Genomic DNA, 18,960 nt, shown 5'->3' with positions numbered 1-18,960 from the left:
ACACCAGCTCGATCTGTTGTCCCAGGGCAGTTTCATGTCGGTTACACTTTGACATACGTTTCAAAAAAAAAAAAAAAGTATTTTCCTGTCGTTGTCCCGTGCATCGATTTAGTTTCTAATATTTACACTCCACGGATGAAGATGGTCAGCTGTGCAATGTCCATCATGTCTGTACTTTCATCCACAGCAAGAGAGTATGCAATGAAGTTTTTGCTTCTTTCACACAACTGTGTTCTTAAATCAGGCTCACATTTGCCAAAATCTGCGTTTTGTCTGGACACAAGACGTCGCACACCTTCATCATGCAGCTCTTCAGAGTGGTACTGGGCTGATTTGGCTATCTAACAAGGGACTGCAGTTAGACTCGTGTCTCAACATTTAAATGAGGTAGTCCGCTGGATTTGTCTTCGTTTTAGTAGCTTGTAGTCTCATATAAGTGAGCAGAGAGTCGTTGCTGACAAGTTTCTGAAACGGGCTGCACCGTGTCCGGTGTCTTAGGTTCAGTGGGTGGGGCAGCTCCGGTTGTTTCTGTCTGTATGCGCTCTCCTAAAAAAGTCACTTTTTCTCTATGCTTTAATCTAAAGTCTCTTGTTGTGTTTCCGGTATGTAATGATGTAGCAGTTTAAACGGTTGTTTGCATGTTACAGGAAAACACCATCAGCCATGTCCGCCGTCAGCAGCTCAAACACAGCCTTTGTCTTGGAGCTGTTCGGCACTCTGAACCAGACAGACCCTGCTGGAAACATCCTTGTTTCCCCTCTGAGCAAGGATGGACCACGGCCAGGGCTACCTGGGAGCTAAAGGAGACACTGCAGCTCAGATGGCTCAGGTCAGCTCACTGCACAGGCACCACGCCATCAGTTGATCTCCTAGCATGATGCCTGTGCAACTTCAAGACCTCGTTGCATTTTAAAAGCAGTCAGTCTGACCTGTTTTCACAAAACGTCTTGTCAGATGTGGCCGTCTGTGTTTTTCCATATAGAAAAAAAAAAAAACATTTGTTTTGTTTTTTTTGTCTCTATAAAAAACACACATTGCTGCTGTCTATAGATAAACTGCATAATCTCTCACCCTCAGTAAGTTTATGAATAAATAAAATTCACCTTTTGGTATTTAGTTAAACGTGTTTCAAAAGCGTGTGGGAAACAAGCTATTTGCCAGAGGTCAATGGGTCAGTGTTTTTTGTTTATTTATGTTTTTATTTATTTAATTGGCTACAACTGTGGCATGAATGCAGATCTCCATAAGTTGTGGTTCACCATCTAGCTAGCTGACAGGGGATTTCTAAAAATCTTTAAAAACAGGAAGTGGTTTAGTAGCTGAATAAGTTCATCACAAAAGTATTTAGGTGAAAAGTCACATAGACATGTAGATTGCTTAGTAAACAGAAAAAGCACATTTCATGAAGCTGGTCAAATTATATAAAAACAAAAATCCCTTGACACTAGTGTTGTGTTTACAAGGTTCTATAATAAGGGAGGAAAATTAGTACATGCTGTTACCCTGTCAGACCAGGGGTGTTGCTAATGAGGCTGGGTAAGAGAAAGAGGAGAAGAAGAAAGTAGAGAGCGAGAACAAGATGGAGCTCCGCTGTAAAGCCTAAAATAAAGTGTTGAACCCAGACGTCCCCTCCGCTGCCTGATTACACACCCAACAACTAGCAATACTGGAAAGGAGCAAGCATAAGTCTCACAGTGTGTTGCAGCTAAAGGTCAAGCTGCTGAATTTCACAGAGGGAGAAAAGAAACAGCTAGCTGTTTTGTTTTGTTTTGTTTTGTTTTGATGACATTGTGAAACATGCTGCTAATCAAAACGAGGTAGACGAACTGTGTTATTTAAAGACTGCATTACATTACATTACATTATCCTGCACTAAACTGCTCTGCAGTTTAGTGCAGGATAAACAGGTTAGACATGTCTGACTAGTGCACAGTGGCTGTGGTGCAGAGTATAACAGAGATGAATGTATAGCACTTTACTAGTCCCTAAGGACCCCAAAGCGCTTTACACATCCAGTCATCCACCCATTGGTGATGGCAAGCTACATTGTAGCCACAGCCATCCTGGGGCGCACTGACAGAGGCGAGGCTGCCGGACACTGGCGCCACCAGTAGGCGGCAGTAAAGTGTCTTGCCCAAGGACACAACAACTGAGACTGTCCAAGCCGGGGCTCGAACCGGCAACCTTCCGATTATAAGGCAAACTCCCAACTCTTGAGCCATGATCGCCTGAATTTGAAGCTCAGCTGATGATGCTTGAATTTAGTAACTGAAGAAGAAGAAGAATCCTTTAATTGTCCAACAAGGGAAAATTTGGATGTAACAGCAGCAAGAAAGACACATATACAAACAAACAGCACACAAGCCACAGAACAGAAACATACACAATTTTTACATATTTATATCAAGGACAATGGTTACCAAAAACAGAGTACTGTACCGTTATTAAATTCAATAAAATTAAATACAGATAAGAGGCAAACCCTGGTTATAGTGTGAATCGGTTGATAAAATAGTACAAGTTACTGCACTGATGTAAACATCTATGTTTGTTGGGAGCAGTTCTGATTGTACAGTCTGACAGCTGATTTAAAATCTCTCCGATTCACAAGGTCCTGATTTAATCCCCGATTCAGAGAAATTTATCAGTACTGAGACTTGCGAGACTTCATCAGAGGTGTGAGCATCACAGCAGATGCCTTTGTGTCAAAGTAACCGAGGATAAAACACATTTCTGCGGTATTGAACAGCGGAAATGAGGCTTACTTGTCGGAGGTCATTTGTGGGGGGGGGGCAGCGTAACAAGCAAACAAATAATCGGAAAACAGACATTTGAGATGGGAAACTGTTCTTGAAGTACTGAGAGACAGAGCTGTGCAGGAAGTGTGAAGTTTATCGTGGTGGAAGAAAAACAGCAAAAGTAAGAGGGAATTAATGACGATGTTTATCAAATGTGAAGCGCAGTTTGGATCTTATTTTGCTGCTGGTTCAGTGAATTTTGGTCAGAGTGACAAAACCTGCAGCTTCAGAATCTGTGAGCCATCGGCTTTCAGCCCTGACGGCGTGTCCGTGTACGTGTTGTTGGGTGGGAAAGCCGACATCTCAGTTTCTGATGCGTCGGGTCTGTGCTTGGTGTTTACGTCTTTGTGTGGAATCCGTTTATTTGCTCTCATTTGCTGTTTCAGCTGTTTGGTGGTTGTTGAAATGAAAGATTTAACCTGAGATTCTGGCATTTCTGGCAAAATATATTTATATTTAAAAATCGATTCATATTTAATGAATTAATATCCATTATTCAAGCTAAAATTGATTTTAATCGATAAATCGATAATTGAAACCCAGCCCTCTCCTCAACATGTCTTGAAGTTCTCCAGAGGTAATGAACTAATCATTTGATTCAGGTGTGCTGACCCCGGGTGACATCTAAAACCTGCAGGAGACCTGCCCTTGAAGCCCGGAGGTCCCCACCTCTGGTCTAGTATAAAGACAACATAAACAGTGTACTGCCAGTGCAGAGGGTGGAATCCATCAGGACAACTTCTGCTAACATCTTGTTGAATTGTGTAAATTCACAAAGAGCAGTAAACCTCAGAGCAGTAGTAGCTCAGATCAGCTGATCACAGCCTGTACGTTAAGAAAATCTAAAACTCACAATAGAAATTGTTATGAGTTGTGATTCTTTTCCCCACATTGAGCCACTGTGACCGATTTTAGGGTTCCCTCATCTTTCTGCATCCCACTTTGTCTCTGAGTAGGGAATGGGACAAAGTCACACTCTACAATGTAGGCAGCATAAAAACAAAGGTATTTTTTTCCCATATTTTATTTTATTCATCTTCTACTTAACTGATTCAAGCTGAGGACATTTCTTAGAATTAAGATAAAGTTTGTTCCCTTCTTCTAATATTATTTTATTTGTACACTCAATAAACACTTCCATCAAAGCCTCAATAGGCAAGTTGTAGTAACAGTTTTTAAAGGATATTTCCTTTAAAAAAATGTAGTTAGTTTTCCATTACTAATGTCATTTCAGTTAATTTAAGATTTTATTTCAAAAGTCTCGTTTCTATTTTTATTTTGGTTAACTAAGATGTTTTGGTGCTAAACCCTGATATATTGCCAGTGCCAAGCAAATGCTTTACACTTGCAGCTTTTCTGTAAGAACCACTGCAAAACATGCAGTGGTTCTGAACCTTAACTCTATGGATGTGCAAATAACATATATCAAACTGGCTTTAGTAGCAAAAGAAGTAGATCTTCCACATGTTCATCCCATGTTAGTGTATTGTTAGTGTGTTGAAAACAAACCATTATTTAAGATTGTAACCAGAATAAGGACCCATCCACACTATAGACTATATGCATTAATACATACAGAAATACATGAAGTCTGGGTATACAAGTCTGGACTAAGTCTTCTTTCAGAAAGACCGCAGGAGTTGGGTTAACTGTCTTTAACTAAGTTCCACAGAAGAATTGTTTACATCAGAGATCTTTCCGGGCTCAATCCAAATTTGGTGCAGCCATACTTGAACTTATTGTTATGGAATATACAGTAGGTGTGACTTATGAGCATGATTTTCTGAAAACAGAAACAGGCAATATCATAATTAGTAGAGTCACAATCACATCTACTCATCACCGCAATATCTCAGTGTCCACAAGGGGTCACTGTAGACCAGTGTTTCCCAACCACTGTGCCGGCGCATAGTGCCGTGAGAGATGATCAAGTGTTACGTTGAAGATTATCTGGTTCCTGCGACCGGCGTGAGTAACTTGCAGAACAATTACGTTGTCTTACACTAGCAGGCAGTACAACTACCTGCTCTAATTAAATTAGTTGCCAACTGCCTAAGAAAACGAAGAAGAAATGACATAATGGTCATGCTGTTAGACGATACAGCGTGTGCAATAGCAACAGAAAAGAAAAAGTAGTCAATCTGACCTGGGCCCTGGAGAAATTTCTCACCTGGATGAAGGCCCTAGCATGAGTAGTGGTCAGAAAAAAAACAACAAAAAAGTTATACTGGGGACAAACTGAGCTAATTCTTCTATACCTGGTGCGCGGGGAAAAATTGTCAGTATCCTTTTTTTGTCATTTTTGTTTGGTGGTATGCCGTGTGATTATTATTATTATTATTATTTTCATAGACAAAGCGCTGTACACAAAGATTAAAATAAACAGAAAGTTAAGTAACAAAATAGACAATATACACAATATAAAAGATTAATAGTAAATGAAAATTTAAAAAGTGTTGATCAACAGAAGGCTTGTTTAAAAAGAAAAGTTTTTAACTGCTTTTTAAAGGATTCCACAGAGTCAACCAAACGTAGTTGTGGTGGTAAACTGTTCCACAGCCTTGGTGCCACAGACTGAAAGCATCTGTCCCCTTTGGTCTTCAGTCGTGTACGGGTAACAACCAACAAACTCTGAGTCTGTGAGCAGAGACAAGCAGCAGCAGTATATTTTATGAGAAGCTTGGATAAATGATCTGGGTCCTGGCCGTTTAGTGCATTTAGTGTTAAAACAAGAATTTTAAAGTGTATTCTAAAATCAATTGGGAGCCAATGTAAGGAATATAAAATAGGAGTAATGTGAGCACGCTTGCTAGAAGATGTTAGTAGCCTGGCCGCTGCATTTTGTATAGTTTGGAGGTGAGAAAGAGATGATTTGTCCAAGCTGGTAAACAGGGAATTACAATAATCTAAACGTGATGACACAAATGCATGAACAATTTTTTCCATGTTGGTAGGATTATTTGGTACTAAGTACTGAGGCATAACCTTAACATGTACAAAACCATCATACCCTTATCATACAGTAAACCTTCCAAAGGGAATATAACTTACAGGACAAGGTCTTTTGGGTTTTTTTTTTTGGGGGGGGGGGGGGGGGGGGTTCTTACTTTTCTTTTTTTCTGAAAAATTAAAGTTGTCCAGTTTCTACCTTTGGACCATAAATGGTTACGTTAGGGTCGCTCAGGCTCAGTGTCACATCCTTTCAGTCTTTGTCTTCAATGCCACACAGGCCCTCTCATTCAGCTCAGGTGAAGGCGTCCATGCAGACTTCCAGAAACTGAACGCTGACATCAACTCACCATCTGCATCCTACATCCTGAAACTAGCCAACCGTCTTAATGGAGAAAACACTGCCCACTTCCTCCCAGTGAGTGTCCACATCAATGATTCTCTTCATAAAGTTCTTCATTACAAAGACTGGATTAATAAACAGATGTCTGCTCTCTGCAGGACTTCCTTTTTTTTTTTTTTTTTTTTTTTTGTGTCCCGTTTGGATCTATAGCCATCAGAATTGTTGTCTTGAGGCCAAGAAAGATGCCAAGCGGATTTATTTTACCAAGTGGATCATCATGGCCTTGCCATATTGGTCCATTTGATTGACCTTTATTATAATTATGAATTTATTTTATTTTCAGTTACAAACGGGACAGACATGACAGGGGGAAAGAATGAAAGAAAGAGAGGGAGAGAAAGAAAGAAAACCAAAGGGGAGAAGAGACGGTGAGAAGGGGGGGGGAAGAGAGAGAAAAAAAACAAACAAACAAAAAAAAAAACAAACTCCTGGGTCACCTGTATGGAGAAAAAAACAGAGGAGACAGCAAACAACAAAGAGCAACATAATAAGAAAAAAAAAGCACCATCACAATAAACTAGCTAGCCGTAGATATTATTTAGTTACTAAATAATAAACGATATTGTGCAGCACGCAAGATAGACAGCGCACATTGTGCTTTGAGGCAGCAGCCAAGAAAGCTGTAGTCCGCGTCTGTGAATACCCGTGTGTACACCTGTGTGCATACCTGTGTGGATCAGCATGCTTGCATTCCAAAGGTTTCTCCATGTAATGATCTGCTAGGGAGTGAGGGGAGCCACAGCCCTGTCCTCTATGGTATGAAGCAGGTATGGAGGAGATCAAAACTCCAGACATCCAGAGGCCCCCAGAACACAAGAGACCAAGGAAGACCAACAGAGGGGCAGCCGCGCCACTGTCCCAGTAAGAGCTGAGGAGAGTCCCAGATGAGGGCTCACTCAGCAGCCGCGGAGCAGAAGCCAGGGGGAGTTGCAGTGACGCGCCCGTGAACTCCGCCGGCAGCCAGCTGTGCCTGAGTGACCGAGCCCCAGGCCGAGAGGCCGGGGGCACCCCACCTCCGAAGTGGCCCGAGCGAGCCCCAATAAGTGGCCGCCAAGGAGTGAGCCGGTGTGTACCCGGACGCCCCCAGATACAAAGAACCACCAACGCACCAACACCTGAGGGAGTCCGCCACCGGCAGGGGAAGTGGTGGTGGGTGGAGATAGGCCTCCAAACCTTGGAGGGCCCGAGATGTCCCCAGAGAGGTGGCGTCTGATACCCAACCTGACATATAGACACAGACATACAGGCACACACAGACACAAACATCCATTCCCACCCTCATGCTCTCATGTGCACTTCACACTCAGAGACACTGTACACATGATCACACTCCCCAAGCGTACTCTACAAACCGGGTCTAGGTACCCTTGCCCCTGGAGGGGGGAACCGCACCCAGACCCAGGTGGTGTTACCCTTTTCCCTGCGGTGGGGAGAGGCAGACCGCCCCGACTCCGCAGCAGCAGGGAGGCCCCACACTCCAGACCGCAGCCGGACGGCCAACTCCTCCTAGCCCCCCAGCAGGCCGCAGAGAACGGGGGTGAGAAAAGACTCCAAACCTCCCTCCACCCGCTCATTGTAGTGTTGATGCATGTGTGTTCTAAGGTGCAATTAAAACCCAGGAGGGCATGGAGCTACCTGCCAGAGAGCAGCAGGTAAGCGCATAGTCCCTCCTGCTAGCCCTCAATGTCTACGTGTATTTAAAATTGAGAGGTGGGCAACGATGCCAGGGGTGAGGTGTACACCCTGATGGTAACTTGGATTCCGTGTATCTTGCCCACCCCCAAGATCCTATATGTATGCGTAATGAGAGTGTGAGTAATGTGAATGTCTAAGTTGTGGGATAAAATTGAGGCAGAGGCAGCCAGAAGGGGACAGAGGGGAGGGGGGGGGGGGGGTAGCCTCCTCTGCACCCTGGTGACATACCCCTACTCCAAGGCCCTGCATGTGTGGGTGGTTGTGGTGGAGCGGGAAGAGGGAGGCAGCTGGAGATGGGGAGGAAAGGAAAGGAGGGGCAGGTGACCCCTCCCTGGGGTCAGCTCCCCCACTGACCCCAGTAGGCACTCCCATACTCCGCGACCCGCCAGGGAAAGGGGGCCCAGGCCCATCCAGACCGGGGCCCAGCGCAGCAGCGCCCCCCGGCCCCACAGAGCCCGGGACAGTCCACCCAACCCCACCACAGAGAAAACTGCACCCACCCCACCATCCACTCGTCTTCCAGACTACATGAGACAATAGACGCGCAGGCTGAGATCTTCCTCCACCTCTCCTGTATCTCCCCCTCCTGCAGAGAGTTCCTGAGGGGAGGAAAGCTCCTGCAAGGTTTGACAATCTCCCCCACCGGTTAAAGAGCCCCACAGGCGGCTCGACACACCGGCGGCACCCTGCGCCAGGGATGGGCCCCCATGCACCCACCTGCCCACAACCCCGGCAACACAAACCAGGACCCAAGGCCCCGAGGCCCGGCCAGGGCCCCGGCCCAGAGACGGAGCGCCCCCAGACCCCCACGCCCATCCCGGACCCACCCAGGGGCAGACAGGCTACCAGGTCAGTAACCCACGTCCATCAGCACAGACCCTCCCCTAGCCCCGCTGCACGCAGCAGGGCTGCAGGACTTCCTTGAAGCCACACAGAAGTACTACCAGGCAGACCTGAAGACTGTGGACTTCATCGGAGCTCCAGAGGCGTGCAGAGCAGAGATCAACAGCTGGGTCGAGCAGCAGACAGAAAGTGAGACTGTGCATCTTCCACAGCCTGAACAGCAGGGAATCATTTTAGCATCCTCTGTGGATTATAATGAAATATTGTTGTGTTTCTGTATTTCCTGTCAGATAAGATAAAAGACCTTCTGAAGCCAGGAACAGTCAACGCAGATACTAGACTGGCTCTGGTCAATGCTGTCTACTTCAAGGGCAACTGGAAAAACCCGTTTAAAGGGGCAAACACCAAAGAGATGCCCTTTAAAATCAAACAGGTAGAAATTTAACTGAAGGATACAAGATCTGGACACAAAGTCTGAATACAGGAAACTGTGTCAAATGTTTAAGGTAAACACCATCAGAAGCTTTATGATAACATGATCTGGTCGCCTGGATTTCCTGTGTGTCAGAATGAGACCGTACCAGTCCAGATGATGCACCAGAGGAAGAAGCTTCCCTACAACTACATTGCTGACCATGATTTGCAGATCCTGGAGCTGCCCTATGTGGGTGATGAGCTCAGCATGTTCATTCTGCTGCCTAAGGAGTCCTCAGACGGCTCAGGCCCTCTGCTGAAGGTACACAGCCTAGAAACAACTTCCTGTAAAGAAAAGACACAAAAACTCTTCTGCTTCACTTCAGTTTACTTTATTGAATTTGATCACTTAAGAATTTAACAGACCGCTCCTGATTTCATGTATAAAATGAATTTAAATATGAGCAAAAGAAATATGACAAAATGTATTAACTGTGTTCCAGCTGGAGAAGGAGCTAACACAGGAGAGGCTGAATGAATGGACCGACAGGAAAAACATGGAAGTTCATTCAGAAGTTCTTGTTCACCTGCCAAAGCTCAAGCTGGAGGAAGACTATGAGCTGAATGATCCTCTGGCTAAACTGGGTATGAAGGACGTGTTCTGTGCAGGAAGCACTGACGTGTCTGGCATGAACGGTGAAGGGGCGCTCTTCCTGTCTACGATGGCCCACAAGGCCTTTGTGGAGGTGAACGAGGAGGGCACAGAGGCCGCTGCAGCACTGGGCATGCAACAGCTAGGTAAGAAAAGTCCTTCTTCCCCAGATGACACATACATATGTCAGAAATAATGATTCACATTATAGAGAACACTCTGATTCATCAACTTACAGTCTGGGATTTTATTTCCCATCAGAGTTGAGCATTCTCAGTTCAGATTTTCCCATGAGATTTAGTAATGATGTTCTCTGGAAAATGAGCCATAACCAGTAAGACTGGACCGCCCTTGTTCCTTCCACCAACCTTATTTATACAGAGAGAAGGACTACAGTCAGTCTCCTGTCTCACCACAGTTCTGTGCTCTTGTAAATCAGGTAGTCCTCTGGATTTTTCCTTGTTTTATGTGTGAGTGTATTTTTACTTTTCTTTGTCTTGTCATTTTGCTTTGACTTTTTTCGCACACAGCGAGTCAAGTATGGTTGAGTCATAGACACCAGCTAATGTGATAACAGCTCAGGCTGTTAAAAAATGCAAAGCTGACTGGTGTACAGATAACTCTGATAGGAATCCTTTGATTTTCTTTATTCTCCAGCAGTGCTGGTGTTACTTCCGGTAAGGTTTTTTCTCATTGCTTTAAGTCTCTTGTTATGTTTTCAGTATGTAATGCTGTAGCAGTTTAAACGGTTGTTTGCAGGAAAACAACATCAGCCATGTCCGCCGTCAGCAGCTCAAACACAGCCTTTGCCTTGGAGCTGTTCCGCACTCTGAGCCAGGCAAACTCTGTCGGGAACATCTTTGTCTCTCCTCTGAGCATCAGCTCAGCCCTGGCCATGGTCTACCTGGGAGCTAAAGGAGACACTGCAGCTCAGATGGCTCAGGTCAGCTCACTGCAGTGTTGGTCAAGTTACTTGAAAAAAGTAATCAGTAACTAATTACTGATTACTTCCCCCCAAAAGTAATCCCGTTACTTTACTGATTACTTATTTTCAAAAGTAATTAATTACTTAGTTACTTTTTAAAAACACGATTTACAACCTGAATAGGTGATAAAGCGATAGATCTTTCAGCCCAATTCTACTTTTTCTGCATAATCCATCATACAAAATGTAATCAAATGGAAAAGTCTCTTTTTAAAACTTTTATACTTTTCAAATTCAAATTGTATTTGTCACGTACACAGTCATACACAGTACGATATGTAGTGAAATGCTTGGACAACTGCTCGTGACCTAAAGAAAACAAAAAAGGAAAAGGCTATGAATAAGATAGGAAATAAATATGAAAAATTAAAAAGGGTAAATTTAACTAGGAAGGAATAAAATATAAATTAAGGTTAAAAATGAAATAACTGTACAACACAAATTATAATGAAGGGTAAATTTAACTGGGAAAGAATAAGATAAAATATATAAATTAAAGTTGAAAATAAAATAACTGTACAACAAAATACACAATACACAATATAGAACTATATAAGAATGTATGAAGAAATCTAAATATAAATAAATATATACACAATAACAGCAGCTGTACAAGTATTAACCGGAAATGAAGAATATAGTGACCAGTGTTGTGCAAAAACAAAGTCCAGAAAGTCCAGTGTGTGTGTAAGAACTGTATGTGTGGGTCAGTACTGTGTGGTGGTGTGATTGAGAGACCGTATCGCCTGCGGGAAGAAGCTCCTCCTCAGTCTCTCTGTGTTGGTCTTCAGGGAGCGGAATCGCTTTCCTGACCTCAGCAGAGAGAACAGTCTGTTGTTGGGATGGCTGAGGTCCTTCACGATCTTCCTGGCCTTGGTCCAGCACCGCCTGCTGTAGATTGAGTGCAGGTCAGGGAGCTCGGAGCGGATGGTGCGCTCAGCTGATCGCACAACCCTCTGTAGAGCTCGTCTGTCCTGCATGGTGCTGTTCCCGAACCAGGTTAAGATGTTTCCTGCCAGGATGCTCTCTATGGTGCACGAGTAAAAGTTCCTGAGCACCTTGGAGGGCAGTTGGAAGTCTCTCAAGCGTCTGAGGTGGTAGAGACGCTGTCGGGCCTTTTTCACCACAGTGTTGATGTGACAGGACCATGACAGGTCCTGCGTGATGTGAACTCCGAGGTATTTGAAGCTGTCCACTCTCTCCACTGGGCACTCGTTGATGACGGGGGTCTGGTAGTTCCTCTCCTGCTTAGTGCTGAAGTCCACTATCAGCTCCTTTGTCTTACTGACGTTTAGAAGGAGGTTGTTCCTCTGGCACCAGTTCTCCAGATTCCTAATCTCCTTCAGGTAGGCCGTCTCGTTGTTGTCAGAGATCAGGCCCACCACGACGGTGTCGTCAGCAAACTTGATGATGGTGGTGGAGCTGGTAGTGGCCACACAGTCATATGTGTACAAAGAGTACAGCAGGGGGCTCAGAACACACCCCTGGGGGGCTCCAGTGCTGAGAGTGGTGGAGGCTGAGACATGTCCGCCCATCCTTACTGCCTGTGGTCTGCCAGTTAGGAAGTTGGAGATCCACAGACACATAGATGAGCTGAGTCCCAGATGCTCCAGCTTGGTGGTGAGTGTGGAGGGAATTATGGTGTTAAATGCAGAGCTGTAGTCTATGAAGAGCATTTTAACATAATTCCCCCTTCTAGTGTCCAAGTGAGTGAGTGATGTGTGGAGGAGATGAGAGATGGCATCGTCTGTGGAACGATTTGGACGGTAAGCGAACTGTAGTGGGTCCAGTGTGTCTGGTAGTGAAGAAATGATGAAGTCTCTGACCAGGCGTTCAAAGCACTTCATCACTACTGAGGTGAGGGCTACAGGGCGATAGTCATTGAGAGAAGCAGGGTGGGGTTTCTTCGGGACAGGAACAATGATGGACTCTTTGAAGCATGTGGGGATCACCGACTGAGATAGAGAGATGTTGAATATCTCAGTGAACACAGGAGCTAGCTGGTATGCGCAGTCTCTGAGGATACGACCTGGGATGCCGTCTGGTCCTGCTGCTTTCCTGGTGTTCACTCTTTTGAAGGCTCTCCTTACTTCATGCTCGGAGATGACGAGCACGTTTCCGGTGCTGGCAGTATCTTCCTGTCTGCAGCCGTTACCGCCGCTAACACTAGCATTGTTGGAGACCTTAGCTGCAGCCTTGAAGCGAGCATAGAAAGTGTTCAGCTCGTCTGCCAGAGTCACGGCCGCGTTCGTCATACCGGTTGTTGGTGCTTTATAGTCTGTTATTGTCCTTAGTCCCCGCCACAGGCTCCTAGAGTCACTCTGTTGGAGTTGTGACTCTAGTTTCCTCCCGTAGCGCTGCTTCGCCTCTTTCACCGCCCTCCGCACGTTATATGACGCGGCTTTGTACGGGTCCATGTCCCCCGTCGTGAGTCCCATGTTGTAGGCAGCGGTGCGGGATCTCAGAGCGTTGCGGATGGTTTTATCCACCCACGGCTTCTGGTTGGGAAACGTTGTGATAGTCTTTGTCTCCACGGTATCATCCGCTAGTTTCCCGATGAATCCCACAACCGCTTCCGTAAACACGTTGACGTCATCGTCGGAGCTGTTTCTGAACATGCCCCAGTCTGCGTCATTGAGTGCGTCCTGTAACGCGGCCACCGATTGATCCGTCCAGCGCGCGACCTTCCTCTGAACCGGAACTTCCTGTTTCAGCCTTTGTTTGTATTTTGGCATGAGGAAGATGGCGGCGTGATCAGATTTGCCAAACGGGGGGCGGGATTGTGCCTTGTAGCCGTCCTTGACCGTAGTGTAGCAGTGGTCCAGTGTCCTTTCACCCCTGGTGGGGCAGGTGATGTGTTGATAAAAGTTCGGCGCTGCGCGTTTGAGGTTGGCGCTATTAAAGTCCCCCGTCACAATAAGCGCAGCGTCCCGGTGTTGTGTCTGGTGCTGTGTGAGTGCCTCATGCAGCTCGCATAAGGCGGTGACCGTGTCCGCTTGTGGTGGAATATAAACGGCACTTACAATGGCCGATGTAAATTCCCGAGGTAGATAAAAAGGACGACACATGATGGACAGTAGTTCCAGATTTGGTGTGCAGGAGCGTGTGAGAGGAACAACGTTCGCACTGTTGCACCAGTTGTTGTTCACCATTAAACACACGCCGCCTCCCCTTGACTTCCCCGAGTCCCGTGTCCTGTCCATGCGGTGAACCGAGAAGAACTCGGCCGGCTGGATGGCGTGGTCCGGCACCGCTGGGTTCAGCCATGTCTCGGTGAAGCAGAGGAGATTGCAGTCCCGAATGTCTCTCTGGAACTTTATCCTGGCCCTGAGGTCGTCAAGCTTGTTCTCCAGTGACTGGACGTTGGCGAGCAGGATGCTAGGCAGAGGTGTGCGGTGTGCACGAGCTCTCAGCCTGTTCCTGACGCCGGCTCGCTTCCCTCTAGGCCGCCGCCGCTTCCCTTTGTTCTCCCTCGAGATCTCACTCGGCCAGCTCGGATCCGGAGTTAAAAACTTCGAATTGTGAGTACATTGTATACCAATAGAAACAAGAGTGTCACTGTCATACCTAATGTACCCAATGGTGATGATTTTGCTGATTTAGAAACGCTGAAAACTAACTTAAAAAACAAAGACAAAGAAAAAGTGGTCGGAGCAGTCGTGACGGCAGCCGACCTCACCGGCGCCATCTTTTACATCTTTTATTAATTTTAATCTTTTAACTTTATGCATCAAGCATCAAGCATCAAGCATCAAGCAAAAATGTAATTATATGCAACAGTCTCTGACTGGAAGAAATTTGTTTAATATTTAAACCTATTTTCTGCACATTCCAGCATATAAAATATTTTTTTGTGTGTTTACACTCAGTCTTTCAAATAGATGCAAGTAAAACACAGCAGAAAATAAATAAAGTCAAAGACTAGCGGTCCTTTTGCTCTATTTTCACCTGTAAAGCAGGAGTGGCTTAGGCGGAGGTTTACCTTGGTGCAGGTGTGCCGCAGCGGTCAGTGGAAGGATACGGCAGTTTCTCTGTGAATTTCCCATTACATGGTAGTGCACTCGGAGCTTGCGTGGAAGTTTAGGGGGGTTTTTTCGCTGTAAAAAGATGTTTTCTTCCCACGCACGATGCTAATGGACACTAATGTTTTTGTCACTTTTTATGGAATCAAACTCAAAGTAAGGTCAGTACTTCCACACTTTAAACCCTGCACGCTCATACTCTCTCCCGTAGATATATGATCCATTGTTGATCTGCACACAGCTGTTGTCACGACTGTCGCACTTGCTTACGTCACTGTCATGAGACATTCTCTAAAAAAATCACGGTTTTAATAACGCAGTAACGCAGCGTTCCTACGGGAAAGTAAAGGTAATCTAATTACCGTTTTTGAGTAATCCCTTACTTTACTCGTTACTTTAAACAAGTAATCGGATTACGCGTTACTGCCCATCTCTGGCTCACTGTTACTTATTACCTGCACCACACCATCAGTTCATCAGCTAGCATGCCTGTGCAACTTCAAATTTTGGGGTTTTGTTAATGGAGGGTCTTAGAAAAATGCATACACTATCGGTCTTAGAGCCACAAATCGACCACGCCCAAAAAAGTGCTATAAAAAATTTATATATTAATATTTTTTTCCACTTTAAATTAGCCAATCTTTTAGACCTACTTCTCCTTGAAATATTCATGTCAAGTTTTAATTACATTTCGCGGATTTTAACCCTTTATATCCCGGTTTCGTCACATGAGCGCACTGCTTTTTTTGCCCCAAAAAACAAAAAACTTGAATATTTTCCAAAAAAAACATTTGAGGTAATATTCAATTGTTATTATAATTAGGCCTTTAGATGGACTAAAGATTGGCACCAAGAGTCATTTCGATCGCCTTTTATTTTTTTTCCAGGAGCGCATTTCATAAAATGCACACTATCGACCACGCCCAAAAAGTGCTATAAAAAATTTATATATTAATATTTTATTCCACTTTAAATTAGCCAATCTTTTAGACCTACTTCTCCTTGAAATATTCATGTCAAGTTTTAATTACATTTCGCGGATTTTAACCCTTTATATCCCGGTTTCGTCACATGAGCGCACTGCTTTTTTTGCCCCAAAAACATAAAACATAAAACATAAAATATTTTCCAAAAAAAACATTTGAAGTAATATTTTATTGTTATTATAATTAGGCCTTTAGATGGACAAAAGATTGGCACCAACATTAATTTCGATCCGGTTTTAATTTTTTTTCCAGAAGCCAAAAATGTCCCCAGGCGGCGCTGCTGCTCCTGCTCCCCCGGGGAGGAGTGCCTCTGCCGCGGGTGTGTTTCGCGCAGCGCCGGAGCATATGGTTCGGTTCCCGTGTCTGCAGCACACACTTCCGCTACCACGTGAAAACAAATACGTCATTTCCTGTTGATTAAAAAAAATTAATGCACCCTCAAATGATCCTAAGGTCAGAAAATGGTCCGGAACGAGCAGCAGGCCAAGCTGCTGCTGTACGCGGGAAATTAGTCTGCCTTTTCCGGGTATCTGTCTCGAGCAGGCCGCTGGAGAACATGTGTATGTTCCAGCAGGCGTCACATGTGGAGCAAGGGCGCCACCCGGTGGACAAATAAAAAAAATTACAACTCTAAGGCCAGTACTGCAAGCGGAAGCGGAAACATAACCGATCACGATCGATTTGACCGTAATTTTTTTGCCGTGAAAAATAGCGTTTATAATGGGTTTCAATGGGGCACAAATCGACCACTAGGACCAATAGCGTAAGTTTATCGCTAGCTTAGCCACTGAAGCTAATTTCCGGAAGTCATACTGAAATTTTAACAGTAAATGTGACCGAACTTTTTTTTGCAGACTTTCGCTATATTCCATTCAACACTGTGCAAATGGCATGTAATCGAAATTTGAAAATAGCCACAAATCGACCCAAGACTCTCCAGGGGTTTTAAACACCTTTAAAAAGCTTAATTTTCTATGTGGCCAAAACACTGAATCCCAAGATGTTCCCAGTGGGAAATCAGAGATTTCTGTCTAACATATGAGGATGGAATGTGTTATATAAATGGCATTAAAATCAATAAAACCCACAAGCAGTATAGTTACTGAGAGCATGATGTTCAGTGAGACTGACAGTGTGTTAAATGTTATTATTAAACCTGATGCTGAAAGAATAAAGTTGTCCAGTTTCTACCTTTGGACCATAAATTGTTACGTTAGGGTCGCTCAGGCTCAGTGTCACATCCTTTCAGTCTTTGTCTTCAATGCCACACAGGCCCTCTCATTCAGCTCAGGTGAAGGCGTCCATGCAGACTTCCAGAAACTGAACGCTGACATCAACTCACCATCTGCATCCTACATCCTGAAACTAGCCAACCGTCTTTATGGAGAAAACACTGCCCACTTCCTCCCAGTGAGTGTCCACATCAATGATTCTCTTCATAAAGTTCTTCATTACAAAGACTGGATTAATAAACAGATGTCTGCTCTCTGCAGGACTTCCTTGAAGCCACACAGAAGTACTACCAGGCAGACCTGAAGACTGTGGACTTCATCGGAGCTCCAGAGGCGTGCAGAGCAGAGATCAACAGCTGGGTCGAGCAGCAGACAGAAAGTGAGAATGTGCATCTTCCACAGCCTGAACAGCAGGGAATCATTTTAGCATCCTCTGTGAATTATAATGAAATATTGTTGTTTCTGTATTTCCTTTCAGATAAGATAAAAGACCTTCTGAAGCCAGGAACAGTAAACGCAGATACCAGACTGGCTCTGGTCAATGCTGTCTACTTCAAGGGCAACTGGAAGAACCCGTTTAAAGAGGCAAACACCAAAGAGATGCCCTTTAAAATCAAACAGGTAGAAATTTAACTGAAGGTTACAAATTCTGGACACAAAGTCTGAATACAGGAAACTGTAAAATGTTTAAGGTAAACACCATCAGAAGCTTTATGATAACATGATCTGGTCGCCTGGATTTCCTGTGTGTCAGAATGAGACCGTACCAGTCCAGATGATGCACCAGAGGAAGAAGCTTCCCTACAACTACATTGCTGACCATGATTTGCAGATCCTGGAGCTGCCCTATGTGGGTGAGGAGCTCAGCATGTTCATTCTGCTGCCTAAGGAGTCCTCAGACGGCTCAGGCCCTCTGCTGAAGGTACACAGCCTAGAAACAACTTCCTGTAAAGAAAAGACACAAAAACTCTTCTGCTTTACTTTAATTTACTTCATTAAATTTGATCATTTAACAGACCGCTCCTGATTTCATGTATAAAATGAATTTAAATATGAGCAAAAGAAATATGACAAAATGTATTAACTGTGTTCCAGCTGGAGAAGGAGCTAACACAGGAGAGGCTGAATGAATGGACCGACAGGAAAAACATGGATGTTGATTCAGAAGTTGTCCTTCACCTGCCAAAGTTCAAGCTGGAGGAAGACTACGAGCTGAATGATCCTCTGGCTAAACTGGGTATGAAGGACGTGTTCTGTGCAGGAAGCGCTGACCTGTCTGGCATGAACGGTGAAGGGGGGCTCTTCCTGTCTACGATGGCCCACAAGGCCTTTGTGGAGGTGAACGAGGAGGGCACAGAGGCCGCTGCAGCCACAGGTGCTATGATCAAGCTACTTTGTTATATACCGGACACACACTTCAGAGCAGATCACCCGTTCCTCTTCTTCATCAGACACAACAAGACCAAGTCCATCCTGTTCTTTGGCAGATTCTCATCTCCTGAGTAGACAGAAGCAGCAGAGGAAAATGATGGTGCAATCCAAATTAAAATAAATCTTTGAAATAAAGTAAATGGAATTTTGTATTGTGACGTTTTGCTAATTACGAACTCTTTTCATTACATTGTTTTTTAAATAAAATAGATGGTACTTGTATAAAAGCACAAGTTCTAGCAGATTTAGAGAACATAGATACTGTGTCCTTCAGACTGAAGAGGAAACTCCAACTTATTATCAAGAGTCTGCATCTCTGATGGTATGATGGTGCATTAGTATCTATGGAATGGGCAGCTAACAACGAATAACCATAACGGGACAGGGCAGGAGTAAACACCGTGATGTACACTGACGGGAGACTATCAAAGTAAAACAGGAAGTACACCGAGACACAGGCTGGAGGGGGAGAGAGAACACGAGGGAGAGCACAGACATGCCAGGCAGGGGAAACATGATGGAACAAAACAGGGAGAGGAAACAAAGCACA

General features: G+C 44.7%; 2 protein-coding genes across 2 annotated transcripts; both read left to right on the top strand.

The window, feature by feature from the left end:
• The first annotated feature begins 769 nt into the window (after positions 1-769).
• Positions 770-10,499, top strand: LOC146689067 (leukocyte elastase inhibitor-like). The gene is made up of 7 exons (XM_085437556.1): positions 770-829; positions 6,028-6,165; positions 8,760-8,877; positions 8,979-9,121; positions 9,257-9,424; positions 9,606-9,900; positions 10,477-10,499. The coding sequence occupies exons 1-7, from the start codon at positions 770-772 to the stop codon at positions 10,497-10,499; spliced, it is 945 nt and encodes a 314-aa protein (XP_085293682.1).
• On the top strand, positions 10,415-18,560 carry LOC146689066 (leukocyte elastase inhibitor-like). Its single transcript, XM_085437506.1, has 7 exons — positions 10,415-10,431; positions 10,514-10,697; positions 17,020-17,157; positions 17,241-17,358; positions 17,458-17,600; positions 17,734-17,901; positions 18,075-18,560. The coding sequence occupies exons 2-7, from the start codon at positions 10,530-10,532 to the stop codon at positions 18,483-18,485; spliced, it is 1,146 nt and encodes a 381-aa protein (XP_085293632.1). The 5' UTR covers positions 10,415-10,431; positions 10,514-10,529; the 3' UTR covers positions 18,486-18,560.
• Positions 18,561-18,960: the final 400 nt, after the last annotated feature.

Source organism: Copadichromis virginalis, linkage group LG17 (genome assembly GCF_057382275.1).
Source record: "Copadichromis virginalis isolate Kocher_CV1m ecotype Utaka linkage group LG17, C_Virginalis_male_GT1.1, whole genome shotgun sequence".
Lineage (NCBI taxonomy): Eukaryota > Metazoa > Chordata > Actinopteri > Cichliformes > Cichlidae > Copadichromis > Copadichromis virginalis.
The sequence above is the reverse complement of the archived record's forward strand: the minus strand, read 5'-3'. Positions and strand labels throughout refer to the sequence as shown.

What these genes read in the sequence shown, in the direction of transcription:
- LOC146689067 (XM_085437556.1), top strand. Translation starts at nt 770, where the DNA reads ATGGACCACGGCCAGGGCTACCTGGGAGCTAAAGGAGACACTGCAGCT. An exon ending in CTGCAGCTCAGATGGCTCAG is followed by an intron (nt 830 to 6,027) that starts GTCAGCTCACTG and finishes AATGCCACACAG; the next exon opens with GCCCTCTCATTCAGCTCAGG. An exon ending in TGCCCTTTAAAATCAAACAG is followed by an intron (nt 9,122 to 9,256) that starts GTAGAAATTTAA and finishes CCTGTGTGTCAG; the next exon opens with AATGAGACCGTACCAGTCCA.
- LOC146689066 (XM_085437506.1), top strand. Translation starts at nt 10,530, where the DNA reads ATGTCCGCCGTCAGCAGCTCAAACACAGCCTTTGCCTTGGAGCTGTTC. An exon ending in ACACTGCCCACTTCCTCCCA is followed by an intron (nt 17,158 to 17,240) that starts GTGAGTGTCCAC and finishes TGCTCTCTGCAG; the next exon opens with GACTTCCTTGAAGCCACACA. An exon ending in TGCCCTTTAAAATCAAACAG is followed by an intron (nt 17,601 to 17,733) that starts GTAGAAATTTAA and finishes CCTGTGTGTCAG; the next exon opens with AATGAGACCGTACCAGTCCA.